General features: G+C 39.6%; 1 protein-coding gene across 2 annotated transcripts in view; it reads left to right on the top strand.

The window, feature by feature from the left end:
* Positions 1-12284, top strand: part of DIAPH3 (diaphanous related formin 3) — a 314905-nt gene extending 302621 nt beyond the window's left edge. The window contains exon 27 of one of the 2 annotated variants that reach the window (XM_029057148.2): positions 11901-12284. In XM_029057148.2, coding sequence (XP_028912981.1) covers positions 11901-12163 — 263 coding nt within the window. In that variant the 3' untranslated portion in view covers positions 12164-12284. The remainder of the gene's footprint in view (positions 1-11900) is intronic. The other variant, XM_029057147.2, reaches the window with a different exon arrangement.
* The last annotated feature ends 2201 nt before the right edge of the window (positions 12285-14485 follow it).

The following is a 14485-nucleotide window of genomic DNA, read 5'->3' as shown; positions in this document are numbered from 1 at the left end:
TATCCCTCATCAACCTCTTAGTTGTCTTTGACCCTGTACATTGACTGACTGACTGATGATTAGACACCCTTTTCTCCTGGAAACATTATCCAACCTTGTCTTCACTAATACCATCCTCTCCTAGTTCTCCTATCTCTTTGGATGCTCATTATCTGTCTCTTTTGTTGGCTCCTCCTCTCCTTCCTACAATTTAACAGTGGAGGTCCTTCAAGACTCGGTTCTGTTTCCTCTTCTAGCCTCCATCTACACCCACACTCCCTTGGACCTCTCTCCTCCGCAGTCTCACATTTCTTCCTACCTTCAGGACAACTCTACTTGGATGTCCTGCCAAAACTTCATATTTAACATGTCCAAAACGTAGGACTCCTCATCTTCCCATCCAAACTCTGTCCTCCCCCTGTCTTGGGGACATGGACTATTAAAGTGCTTGGATAAGGAGGGAGGGAGTGGTGATATAGTGATATAGTGGTGTTTATAATCCACCACTTTTATAATCCACCACTCTCCCTAACTGCAAAACCCTACTAAAATCATATCTACTCCAAGAGGCCTTTCTTGACTAACCCTTTATTTCCCCAGCATATTTTCCCTTCCTTCTGCATTGCCTGTGTACTTAGATCTATACCCTTTAACCACTTTGATACCCCATCTCCTTTCACACAACACTTAAGCAGCGTGGCTCAGCGAAAAGAGCCCGGGCTTGGGAGTCAGAGGTCATGAGTTCGAATGCTGGCTCTGCCACTTGTCAGCTGTGTGACTGTGGGCAAGTCACTTCACTTCTCTGTGCCTCAGTGACCTCATCTGTAAAATGAGGATTAACTATGAGCCTCACGTGAGACAACCTGATTACCCTGTATCTACCCCAGCGATTAGAACAGTGCTCTGCACATGGTAAGCGCTTAAATACCAACATTATTATATACTTATATATTGCCACTTCTCTCTGTAATTTGTTTTCATGTATATCTCCTCCTTTAGACTGTAGGTTCCTTCTGGACAGGGAATGTGTCTACCAACTCTCTTGTATTGCAGTCTCCCAAGCACTTAGTTCAGTACTCTGCACACAGTAAGTGCTCAATCAATGCCATTGATTGACTGATTAACCGACTTTGCTCCTTCCAGGTTCATCTTCTAACTTCTTGCTTTCAACTCTCCAACTTCCAACTCCTAGTCCATGTTCTTTCTCCAGCCCAGTATGCTCTTGAAATCTGCCATAACCCAGCTCTCCCCACTTAAAAGCTCAGTTAAAATCTCTGCTACTCCCAGAAGCTTTCCTCATTCACAGCACCCCATTTGTGGTGTACTAGCTCGCACCCTTCCCAACTCATATACTGAAATTCTGTCTTCAGCACTTGTTACATATGTGTTACCTTTTTATTTTTGTATTATGTTATTTGCCAAATTGCATAATGAATTGGCTCAACTGACTTTTGAGGAGGAAGTAAAATTTATTTTTTATATCACATTATTGGAAACAGTGTTAGCATTGAGCTTTGAGGACGAGGAAGAGGAGGAGGAAGGTGGATAAGACGATTCCAATAAGATAGAAGAGGGATTTCACTGAAATGGACAAAAAGGAGGGGCAGAAGGAAAAGGGTAGGATTGTGACAACACAGCAGGAGGCAGGAGAGATGCATACATTGAGTATGGCAATAGAAGTAAGAGACTAAATCTCAAGTGATCTCTTCCTTTCCTATACCTTTTCCCCTGCTTTTCTTTTTTTTATTTCTCCCCCACCCCTATTGCTAGACTTATTTTATGACCCATATCATCACCTATGTTTTAGTATAACAGAAATAGAGTGAAAAGCAGGGCAATTACATAAGTAAATGAATTTATGTATTTTCATTTGTATATTCAATTATTAGTTCATCTGTTTGATATAGAGGTGTTTGTACTGCTTCCAGCTTTCTCAAGCTATCTGTAAAATTGCCTGTTTCCTTTCTGGAGTGTAAGCTCCTTGAGAACAGGGATCATATCTTGCTACCTTTGTACTTTTCCCAAGATAATAATAAATAATAATGTTGGTATTTGTTAAGTGCTTATTATGTGCCAAACACTATTCTAAGTGCCAGGGTAGATGCAAGATAATCAGGTTGCCCTACATGGGGCTCACAGTCTTCATCCCCCTTTTACAGATGAGGTAACTGAGGCACAGAGAAATTAAGTGACTTTCCCAAGGTCACACAGCTGACAAGTGGCAGAGCCAGGATTAGAACCCACAACCTCTGATTCCCAAGCCCATGCTCTTTCCACTAAGCCATGCTGATTCTCAAGATCTGAGTACAGACCTACTGTCATTAAGTCTTCAGCAAATGCCACCGATTAACTGAGAGATGGTCTTGCAGTAGCAATAGCAGTGGAGACAGAATCACATGCCAAGTAATAATAACAATAATAATAACAATGGTATTTGTTAAGCGCTTACTATGTGCCAAGCACTGTTCTAAGCACTGGGGTAGATACAAGGTAATCAGGTTTTCCCACATGGACCTCACAGTTTTAATCCCCATTTTACAGATGAGATAACTGAGGCACAGAGAAGTGAAGTGGCTTGCCCAAGGTCACACAGCAGACAAATGGTGGAGCCGGGATTAGAACCCACAACCTCTGATTCCCAAGCCTGTGCTCTTTCCACTAAGCCACGCTGCAGTCAGCGTTTCTACAGAAACACTCTAGGCATGTCACCCCCCTCCTCAAAAATCCCCAGTGGTTGCCTATCTACCTCTGTATCAAGCAAAAACTCTTCAAAGCTCTCCATCACCTTGCTCCCTCCTACCTCACCTCCCTTCTCGCCTTCTACATCCCAGCCTGCGCACTCTACTCCTCTGCTACTAACCTTTTCACTGTGCCTCATTCTCGCCTGGCCCATGTCCTACCTCTGGCCTGGAATGTCCTCCCTCCTCACATCCGCCAGCTAGCACACTTCCCCACTTCAAAGCCCAGACTAAGACCCCTTTTCTTTTGCTCCTCCTCCCCTCCCCATCACCCCAACCCTCCCTCTGTTCTATCCCCCTCCCCGCCCCACAACACTTGTGTATATACATACATATTTATTATTCTATTCATTAATGATGTGTATACATATAATTCTATTTATTTTGATGCTATTGATACCTGTTTACTTGCTTTGCTTTTTTTGGTTGTCTGTTTCCCTCCATTCTAGTCTGTGAGCCCGTTGTTGGGTACGGATTGTCTCTATTTGTTGCCGAATTGTACTTTCCAAGCACTTAGTATAGTGCTCTGCACACAGTAAGCGCTCAATAAATATGATTGAATGAATGAATCAGAGTAGGGAGGGTGAAGGTACTCTTTACTTTCTCTTCTTTACCCGCTCTTTCTCATTCCTTCTTTCACCCTCCATCCCCAGGTCATTCTCCCATCTGTCTCTTCTTCCTTTCCCTCTTCTCCTTCTTTTATACACATTTCCTCCTATGCTCCACGTTTTCCTTCTTCTTATTATTCCATCTCTTCTCCTCGATGTCCCATCCCAACCCTCCATTCCATGATTACCCTAGTATTCACTCTATCTATTGAGCGCTTACTGTGTTCAGAGCAGTGTACTACGTGTTTAGAAAAGTAGACTATGGTTGAGGTGGTAGACACAATCCCTGTCCACAAGGAGCTTACAGTCTACTGGGGAGACAGACATTAAATTAGATTACAGAGAAAAATGGCTGTACATAAGCATATGTTCATAAGTGTTATGGAGCCAAAGGTAGATAACAGTTGCTTAAAAGGTACAGATCTGAGGCCATAGGAAACATAGAGGGGAGGGTGGGTAGGGGAAATAAAGGCTTAGTAAAGCAAGGCCTGGAAGAGATATGCTCTTAATAAGGCTTTTAAGGTGGGGAGAGCGGTGATCTGTTTTATATGAAGGAAGAGAAAGTCCAGGCTAGAAAGAGGAAATGGGCAAAGGGTCAGTAGCAAAATAGATGAGATTAAGGTACAGTGAGTAGGCTGGCTTTAGATGAGCAGAATGTGTGGGTTGATTTGTATGAGGGGACAAGCAGATTGAATGTCTTAAAAGTGATGGTAAGGAGTTTCCATTTGATGTGGAGGTGGATGGCCCAACATTGGAGGTTTTATGAGGAGTGGGGAAATAGAAATTGAATGTCATTTTTTTTTTCTGAAAAATGATCCGGCAGCAGAAAGTATGGACTGGAGTTGGGGAAAAGAGGAGGCAGGGAGGTCAGCAAGGAGACTGATGCAGAAGTTAAGGAGAAAAATGATGGCTTGGCAGGGTAGCAGTTTGGATGGAGAGGAAATGAAAAATGTTGTGTGTTGAATGAGATGAGTTGAGGAAAATATCAAAGATGTGAGTATGTGAGACAGGTACAATAGTGATGCTGTCTTTAGTGATGGGAAAGTTGGGGTGGGGACAGGGTTTGGGAGGGACAATGAAGAGTTCTGTTTTGAATAAAAAACTTAGCTGTGGGCAGGATATACAAGTAGAAATGTCCTTGAAGGCAGGAGGAAATATGAGACAGCAGAGAAGGTTAGAGATCAGGGCTGGGGAGATAGATTGGGGAGGGTGAGGTGATAACTGGAGAATAGGATACTGTGGGTTCAAGAGAGGATTTTTTTATGAATAGAGATACATGGACATGTTTGAAAGGAATGGGAAGGAGCCATTGGAAAGTAAGAAGTTGGAGATGGCAGACAGGGAGGGAAGAAAGGGAGAGTGTTTTGATGAATTGAGAAGGAATGGGATCAGAAGCACAGGTGCAGGGGGTATAATTTGAGAGGAGGCAGGAGATCTTCTCTTGAAATACTGCTGGGAAGGATGGGGGAGTAAACGAGAGGTCAGGAGGAGGAAGGGACTGGGGAGGAGCAGGAGAGATTTTAAGGAAGCCATGCCTAATCTTTTCAATTTTATCCATTTTGGTAGGGGAACCGGCCGTCTGAGGAGGAAGTTAAAAGTGTGAAACATGCCAAATTAGAAGTTGGTGTGTGTGAATATATATACACACATATGCATTTTGAAAGATGAAATGGATAGTGGAATCCCCTCCTTATACTCAAATGTAGATTGAGACTAATGTGTACAAGGTACATATATATATATGTATAGAGTTCTTTAGTGTGGTAATGTTTTCACCTCACACAGGGCCTTTCTTTGTTTGGAATATGCCTCTTGGGTCATGATCCTCATGAAGCCTTTGCTTAAGGAGAATAAACTGTCTCTTTATTGCTCTCTTTACTGCCCTCTGCCAACCTGATCTGTCTGATGTTTTGGTCTCCCACTAGTTCATGAACAACAGCCATAGAGTAAGTTCCTCCTCTAGACTGTAAGCTCTTTGTAGGCAGGGAATGTATCTACCAACTCAGTGATCGTATTTATTGAGTGCTTACTGTGTGCAGAGTCCTGTACTAAGTACTTGGGACTGTGCTCTTCCGAGTCCTCTCCCAAGTGCTTAGTGCAGTTCTCTGCATACAGTAAGCACTGAAAATATGATTTATCAAGTAATTGATAAAGACCTCTCACAACAGCAAAGTGTAGTATGGGACCTAGGAAAGAATTCCCTGAAAAGATTTTTCTTATCAGGGTAAAAACCCCTGCCCTTGGATGGTTTCATAGAGCACCCAGCTTTGGTACATATTGAGGTCCACTACAGCTCCTTTCAATACCAGGGATATTGAAAGAGGACAGCAGAGCAATTTAAATGTAAAGGGTGGGTGAAATACTGTGTTTGATAGAGATTAAGTACAGTTCTTTAATAGTATTGGGGTGACCTCAAAAGTGCTAGCAGTAATTTGTGATTTTTTATCAGAAACTAGAGATTTGTTTTTCCCTCAATCATTTTCCTCATGTGATGGCTGTAAATAATTTGAAGCTATCAGTGTATTGAGTAGTTGTTATTTTTTCATTGTTAATTTTAACTATATACAAACTGTCCTCCCCTTTTTATCATTTTAATTCATTTTCAATAAATGATAGAACAAATTGCCATTTGAAACAGAGAAAAGACAGTTACTCATAGCTTTAATAAATCAAAACTAACCCCCCCAAAACCCTGCCTTCCCCAGAGGTACAGTTTCTGGTAACGCTGCCGTTCGGGCTATGCATAGATTATGCACAAATTTGTCACCCACTTTACTGTCATGCAGGACCAAGTGGCATTCAAATATACATGTATATATTTTGGGATTATTTTTTACAAAAAGTGATACCATTTTTGAGAGACCAAAGCAGTGAGTCCATTGGTCAGTGCAGCAAATGAGCTTTTGACTTCTCTCTAGGAGCCAGTTTTAGATAGAATTCAGTTACTCAGATAAGTTAGGGCACCTGGGTACCACATATCAATATTCCAGCTTTTGCCAAAATGTCCAGGAGATGTTTTTTGACAGCAAAAGGCAGAACCTCAATTTTATATTTCAACTGAGTTGGCACCTCAGCAACCTAGTGCCCATTAAAACCACACAATGATTGGTGATCAATACTGACTTAAAGAGAATAATGCAACATAACTTCCCGCAGAAAATAGGATTTTCCCAGGGGATTGTCAGCCAGAACAGGATCAATCTTTCCTTACTTTGCTCAGCAAATGCAAAAGAAATATTATAGCTGAAACGTTACTCATTTTTAGAAAGAGGTATTGTTCTTCAATAGTAGTTTTTGCCATTGACTTTGATTTGTTGGCCAGCATTATCATTAGCATTATCGTGGACTTCAATATTCACAAATCAGTGAAATTTGCAAATCAGAGTGGTGATTTTCTTTAAAATGTTTCTTATTGTCTTAGATTGAGAATGCATTTTTTTCTTACAGAATACCTCTCTTTTACACTTTCTTGCATTAGCATGTCTTCTATAAACTGCCCAGAGTTCAAATAAAGTGAGAAACTTGTCCTCAATACTTGAGCCATTTTAGGAAATTTTCCTTCATCTTAGGACACTACTGCCACTTGTCAGCTGTATGACTTTGGGCAAGTCACTTAATTCTCTGTGCCTCAGTTATCTCATCTGTTGGACGAGAAGCAGCGTGGCTCAGCGGAAAGAGCCCGGGCTTGGGAGTCAGAGGTCATGAGTTCGAATCCCGGCTCTGCCACTTGTCAGCTGTGTGACTGTGGGCAAGTCACTTCACTTCTCTGTGCCTCAGTGACCTCATCTGTAAAATGGGGATTAACTGTGAGCCTCACGTGGCTCACCAACAAATACCAACATTGTTGTTAAAATGGGGATGAACCCTGTGAGCCCCATGTGGGACAACCTGATTACCTTGTATCTACCCTAGTGCTTAGAACAGTGCTTGGCACATAGTAAGTGCTTAACAAACACCATCATTATTATCATTATTATTATTATTATTATTTTAAGATATCGCCAATGCCTGTATAGATAATGTCTTTGCCTTCCCCTTAAATTCCGACTCCCTATGGGTGTGTCATTTTAGCCTCTTGTCAGTTCCTCTTCTCAATCTTTATAAAGAATGGGACAAAGTTTTAAATTATAGGCAGATTTCATGGCATAATGAGTTCTGTTCCTGAAGACTGCATTAAGTTGTCTTATAAGTCAAAATCACTTTTCCCTTAGGGACAATTGGTTCCTGAACTAGGTCAAATACCCTATTTGTATTAAAATTGTCCAATCATGTATTTATTCAGTTGTAGATGAGTAAGGAGAAGGATGAGAATTGCTATATCAATGTATTCATATTGAAAAAGAGAGGTTCCACAGTGAGATAGCCGACTTTTACATCAACAGAAGTGAGACGGATGTGTTGTTCCTCCTAGATAACTTTGCCCTATCACTGCCCACTGCTCTCTCCCATTCCACACATCTCCACTCTTAAAATGCCCCTTCCCTATTTCCTCCTCTGTTCTTCCATCGTAGCTTTTAAAATTTTCTGATTTCTCTGAAGCACTTCTGCCTTTCCTCCAAACTGCACCCCCATACCTAGTGCTAAAGAGGAAGCAAGTGATTCATTCTTTCAATTGTATTTATTGAGCTCTTGCTGTGTGCAAAGCACTGTACTAAGCACTTTGGAGAGTACAGTTCAACAACAGACACATTCCCTGCACACAACAAGCTTACAGTCTAGCAATGTAATGACTATACATTTAGGAATGTTAAGTGCCCTTTATCTTAATTCAGATCATCTGAAGTTGAGGACTTTATTTTTTTTTTCAGTCCTCCCTAAAATATTGCAAGTCTTTCAGGGCAGGGAACATATGTCTTATTACTACTCTACTCTCCCAAGCACTTAGTACAGTGCCTAGGGTCAATAGGTGCTCAATAAATGCCATTAATTGATAGATACAACTGAACAATCCTTTTCCCTTCTGGTATAATACTTTCCTTTAGGAGAGAGGGCTGAGGTAAAGTTTGAAGAATGGAGAAATTTGAGGGAGGTGGTCATGATCTAATTTGTTCATAACTGGAATTCAGTCATCAACCCACCATCCCCAGGAACCATCATATGTACAAATGGCATTTGAGTTGAAGAAAGAAAGAAAAATTACTAGATTCTTTCCCCTCTAGTGTAGTGATTTTTTTCCATCTTTTAAAAACCCTGGAGACTTGTTGAAATGTCTTCCGATTCCACATATCTAGCCTGTGGAATAAATTGTACATCAGGCAAAGCTGTATTTAAAGAAATACGACATGAGATGATTGACATGGTTTTATGTCAATCTTCATGAATATTCATGGGCTCATACAAATAATGTTAATAAAAAATTAAATAACCCTGAGAAGTAGTTGACTAGAAGTTGTACTGAAGAGAGTGGAATGGTATGGGTAATCCACAGAGTGAATAATTGAGGGTAGTGTGAAAGTATAGTTGTGGTTCCTAAGCATTACGAGTCTTCATTAAGTGAAGGAAACCTTAGGGATGGAGGGAAGAAGAGAACATATTTTTCTCTAGCTACAATTCCAAAAGAATTCTGGACATTCTGACAAAAGTGCTCAAGGAAGAACAAACACTAACAGCTGCTTGGGATTGCGGCAGTCAGTTCATTCAATCAAAGGTATTTATAGAGTGCATATTGTAATGAGAATACTGTACTAAGCTCTTGGGAGAATACAATGCAGGAAAGTTGGTGGATGTGTTCCTCACTCAGAAGCAGAAATCCTCCACCATTCTGCCACTGGGGCATTGCTGCTTCTTTGCTCTCCTTGCAACAACTTTTCAACATTCCTGGAGATTGGTTAGGGAAGGATGAATGGCTGTGTACACCAGGCCACTTCTGCCACAGTCAATGGTCTAGAGGCTAAACCTGTCTGCCCCACTGGGAAATAATGAAGAGGATGAGGGGTTCAAGTTTTCTCTGCCACATCTCTCTTGACCTGGCATTACTGCCCACTCTATTTATGGACAGGTAGAACAACTCAAAGGGAAGCTGAGCTATGAACATAAGAATGTGAACTCCATGAATAAGGAGTATCTGTGAGGTTATTTCGTACCAGTATGAGAAACATTAATTCATTCAATTGTATTTATTAAGTGCTTACTGTGTGCAGACAGCACTGTACTAAGTGCTTGGGAAAGTACAGTACAACAATAAAAAGTACATTCCCTGCCCACAACAATCTCACAGTCTAGAGGGGGGAAGACAGACATCAATGCAAATAAATAAAATTGCAGATATATACATAAGTGCTGTGGGGCTGGGAGCCTGGGTTAGGGCAAAGTGAGCAAATCAGGGTAACTTGGAAGCGCGGGGGAGATGAGGAAAAGTGGGGCTTAGTCTGGGAAGACCTCTTGGAGATATGCCTTCAATAAGGCTTTGAAGGGGGAGAGTAATTGTCAGATCTAAGGAGGAAGGGAGTTCCAGGCCAGAGGCAGGTCATGGGCCAGGGGTCAGCGGCGAGACAGACAAAATAGAGGCACAGTGAGAAGGCTAGCACTAGAAAAGTGAAGTGTGCGGGCTGGGTAGTAGTAGGAGAAAAGCGAGATGAGGTAGGAGGGGGCAAGGTGGTGGAGTACTTTAAAGCCAATGGTGAGGAGTTTTTTGTTTGATATGGATGTTTTGGAGAAGCAGAGAAGCAGCGTGGCTCAGTGGCAAAAGCCCGGGCTTGGGAGTCAGAGGTCATGGGTTCGAATCCCCGCTCTGCCACTTGCCAGCTGTGTGACTGTGGACAAGTCACTTCACTTCTCTGGGCCTCAGTTCCCTCAGCTGTAAAATGGGGATGAAGACTGTGAGCCCCACGTGGGACAACCTGATCACCTTGTATCCTCCCAGCGCTTAGAACAGTGCTTGGCACATAGTAAGCACTTAACAAATACCAACATTATTATTATTAGTTGATAGACCAATGTCCTGGGAGGCAGAAGGACCTGGGTTCTAATCCCAGCTCCACTACTTGTCTGCCGTGTGATCTTGGGCAAGTCATTTCTCTGTGCCTCAGTTATCACACCTGTAAATGGGGATTAAGATTGTGAGTTCCATGTGGGACAGGGACTGTGTTCAACCTAATTAGCTTGTATCTACCCCAGTGCTTAGAACAGTGCTTGTCACAAAGTAAGTGCTTAAAAAATACCATCATTATCATAATTATTATTACTAACCCCTCATATAAATTGACAGAATCTAATTTTTCCAAGTACATATCAGACTTCTATTAAAGTTTCTTTTGGAGTAACCATCCCCCAGCTAATGTAGAAGGTCAGGGTAAAAGGTATTCATTTTCTCCCAACAGCAAATTGTGATCCTACTTTTGAAATTTCTTGAAATTGTTCAAGAAAGTGTGTAAAATGCTCATCCATCACTGGGAGCCCCTGGTCAGGAAATGACAGTGTAGTAAATATCTTCAGCAACCACCTTTTAATGTACAAGCTGTTTTCGGTTTGAATTTTCAGCGCTCACATAAAACACACTGTCATGAGTGACTGGCTGTGCTCCAGAGTCATTACCAGAGGGATAATGGAACATCTCTCAACGAATAACCAAAAAACTGTAAATGTCATATCAAGTTTGTTGAAGCCATTTACAGCCGGATTCAAGGTTACTTGAATATCCAGTAGTCTTGTTTTTAAAAAGTTTGAGATCTATAAGACAGGTCACTCATACAGTTGGTAGATATACGTCACTTGATTTAAAAATAAATAAACCAGTCAGCCGAATTCGCTAATCATTAGTTCTGCAACTGGCTTCTTCAGTGCATGTGATAAGTCAAGAGCACTGTAACTGAATAATTACTAATCAAAATTGAAAGCAAATACTCCGTCCCTCTGTTCTTCTCCCTTCCCCTCCCCACAGCACTTGTGCATATATGTATATATTATTTCTCTATTTATTTTGTTAGTGATGTGTATATATCTATGATTCTATTTATCTTGATATTGACGCCAGACTACTTGTTTTGTTGTCTGTCTCCCCCTTTGTTGGGCAGGGATTGTCTCTGTTGCCAAATTGTACATTCCAAGCACTTAGTACGTGCTCTGGACAGAGTAAGCACTCAATAGGATTGAATGAATCAATGAATTGACAATTAGAGATATAATTTTGGTTCTACTTGCAGGCCTTAACAGCATGTCTGCCAAATTTAATACTTTGTCTAAGAGATGCAGCTGACATAGAAAAGGCAATATTTTGATAGTTTAACCAACCTGATAACTTAAAAGACATTCATTCAATTCAGTTGTAGTAGCAAAACTAAAATAACTTATCTAGACTGTTACCTTAAAATGACCATCAAATCTAAAGCAAATTATTTCCCTTTCAACATTTCATCACATACCATGTATATTCTTTATTAATTCCTTTTTCATTTATTGTAAAATAAATCTCTCCAACTCCACTCATTGCGAGCACTCCAAACTGGTCCTCCTGGAGAACGTTTGCACTGGGAATAACTGTTTTGGCATTGAGTTTGAAAATACATATAATATATGTAATCCTTGTTTAGCCATATACTTAGTGTTGATTTTTTCTGTATTTTCCTCTCCTTCACAGATAACCAGAAAACACAATCAGAAGGGCCATGTTCACACCACAGTAACAATTTCAACTCTACAAGGACTCCAGTTGCCAAGGAGCTTAATTACAATCTAGACACTCATTTATCTCCAGTGAAGACCAAGGCTGTCGGGAGAAAGGAGACCTCCTATAATGTGGAGGGTAAAAGAGAAAAGGAGCTGGAGGTTGTTGGCTCTACTTCAAAAAATGAATCTATGCCTGAGGTGGAGGCTCTGCTGGCAAGATTGCGGGCTTTATAAATTCACCCAGTAAAATTGATTAAACAAACCACCCTATGCTATGCTGCTACCTTTTCTTAAATAACCAAAGTATAAGACATTTTATATCCTATATAGAAATCTAAATAAAAATATAAAGCTCTCTCTCTCTCTCTCTCTATATATATATATATACTCTTGGGTGTATTACACATGATGCATTAGTGAGTAAAAGTGATCATAGTACTTCAAAGTATTTCTTTAGAAAGTACTATGTACCCCAAAAAATATACTATCATAAACATCAGTGAATGGAAATTTGAGATACATATATGTATGTATATTTGTATTTACATATGGCCTGCATGATGGTATAGTAGTATCAAAAATTATCATTGAATGTAGCACAGATGTGATGAGTGAAAAAACTACTTGTTTGCAAAAAACTACTTGTTTGCAAGTAAATCACATTTGGATTAGGATAAAGCACATTAATAAAATAGAATGTTTGAATATGCACAAGAACAAAACAAAACAGGCAATCAGGAATTTATCCACATTAATGTCTTTCTTGCTGAAATATTTTTAGATACTTCGTGTTTTACAAATTCTTTATTTAGAAAGTGTCCTTTTGCAATTATAGCCATAAGATAACAGCATCATTTGCAAGTCATTCTCACATTTCTTTCTACTTTTTGGTTGATCCCTTAACGAATAACCATACAAACTTCAAATTGTAACTTTCTCAACAGTTATTTTTTCCAAGAAATATTTGCTATTCAAATGTCACCATCTAAGTTTGCTTTTTTGGCATCGCTGCTCAGTTTCACACCAATGACAAAAATAAACTTGCAGCTTGCATTAAAATTGGGAAGTTGTTTTGACCTATTTTTGAATTTGCTTCATTAAGGCTTCCTATGGGTTAATAAAGAGAGGCTGCTTCCATTTTTCTGTTTTGCTTTATGAAAAGCAACATAAACTCTTCTGGCTTTGTTTTAAAAAGCAGTTTAATGGAGCAATACTTGGAAAGGAGTCACTGATTTTTATTTCCTTGCTTAAGTTGTTTCTTTGGTTTCTGTTCCGTGTCTTATCAAGTTAGTTAATTTTCACCGTGAAACCAGTGTTTTCATTGAATTGGGGATAGAACAATTTGCCAAAATTATTGTGGATATGAATTGTTCTTTTTTAATGTATTTGGTGATATTTTGACCTCTACATCTAGTTTCCATTTTCACTCAAACAAAAGTAACACATGTACGTAGACAGGACGTCCTAACAGCAAAGCAAAACTCCTTTGTTTAGAAAACCAGTTAAGTGTGAAGTAACAGTTCCTGAAATGGATTCAAGAAACTCCTCTATATAAAAGCTTTTAGGATTTTATTCACTGTGTTTTTTAAAAGACATCAATAACAGGAGTTTAATTATTTAACTTAATGCTTCTAAAGACAGATTGGATAAAATACATTAAAAATTAAAATAAACTTTACACCAGATTAAATTTTAACAGATTAAATATATAGAAATGGTATTTGCCTCTTAATGGATCTAGTACAAGTTCATGTTTCTGGTCAAAGTAAGTTTCCCTCTAATAACTATGGTATTTGTTAAATGTTTTCTGTGTACCAAGCACTGTTCTGAACGCTGGGGTAGATACAAGGTAAGCAGTTTATCCCACGTGGGGCTCACAGTCATAATCCCCATTTTACAAATGAGGTTACTGAGGCACAGGGAAGTGAAGTGACTTGCCCAAGTCACCCAGCAGACAAGTGGCATAGCTGAGATTAGAACGACATATCCTCTGACTCCCAAGCCCATGCTTCTTCCACTAACCCAAGCTGCTTCTCTACGTTTCTCTGAATTAATGGGTCGTAGTCCAACCCAAAACTATCCACACAATTTGGTCTCTTAACACTGTGCATGTTCTGGATGGGCTCAGTAAGCATAGTTATTTAATCACACCTCCTTTTTCCTCCTCATTCTCTTAATGTGAGTTGAAATGTTGGCAAGAAAATATGGATAATTAAGACATTTTAGAATTTGGAATGAGCAAATGCTTTCTTTAAGCTTGCTTTCTTACCCACTTTCTCAAAATTTATGCCAAGTTAAAATTTAAAAACAATTAAATCATGTACTTCGAAATGTGTATATGGCTTTGCTGCTAAATTTTGAATCATGGAAATAAGTATACTGATACATGTTTTTATTATATTAATTTAATAATCCATGCTGAATTGTCCTAGTAAACCTACATGAAATGCAATTAAATGCCTCATTACCAAAAACATTTATTTTTTACAATTCCACATACTTTTAAAATTGTAATTAATGATTCATATGTATTTCTTAGATGTAAAGTATAATGGT

The sequence above is a fragment of the Ornithorhynchus anatinus genome, chromosome 2 (assembly GCF_004115215.2).
Source record: "Ornithorhynchus anatinus isolate Pmale09 chromosome 2, mOrnAna1.pri.v4, whole genome shotgun sequence".
Classification (NCBI taxonomy): Eukaryota; Metazoa; Chordata; class Mammalia; order Monotremata; family Ornithorhynchidae; genus Ornithorhynchus; species Ornithorhynchus anatinus.
The sequence above is the reverse complement of the archived record's forward strand: the minus strand, read 5'-3'. Positions and strand labels throughout refer to the sequence as shown.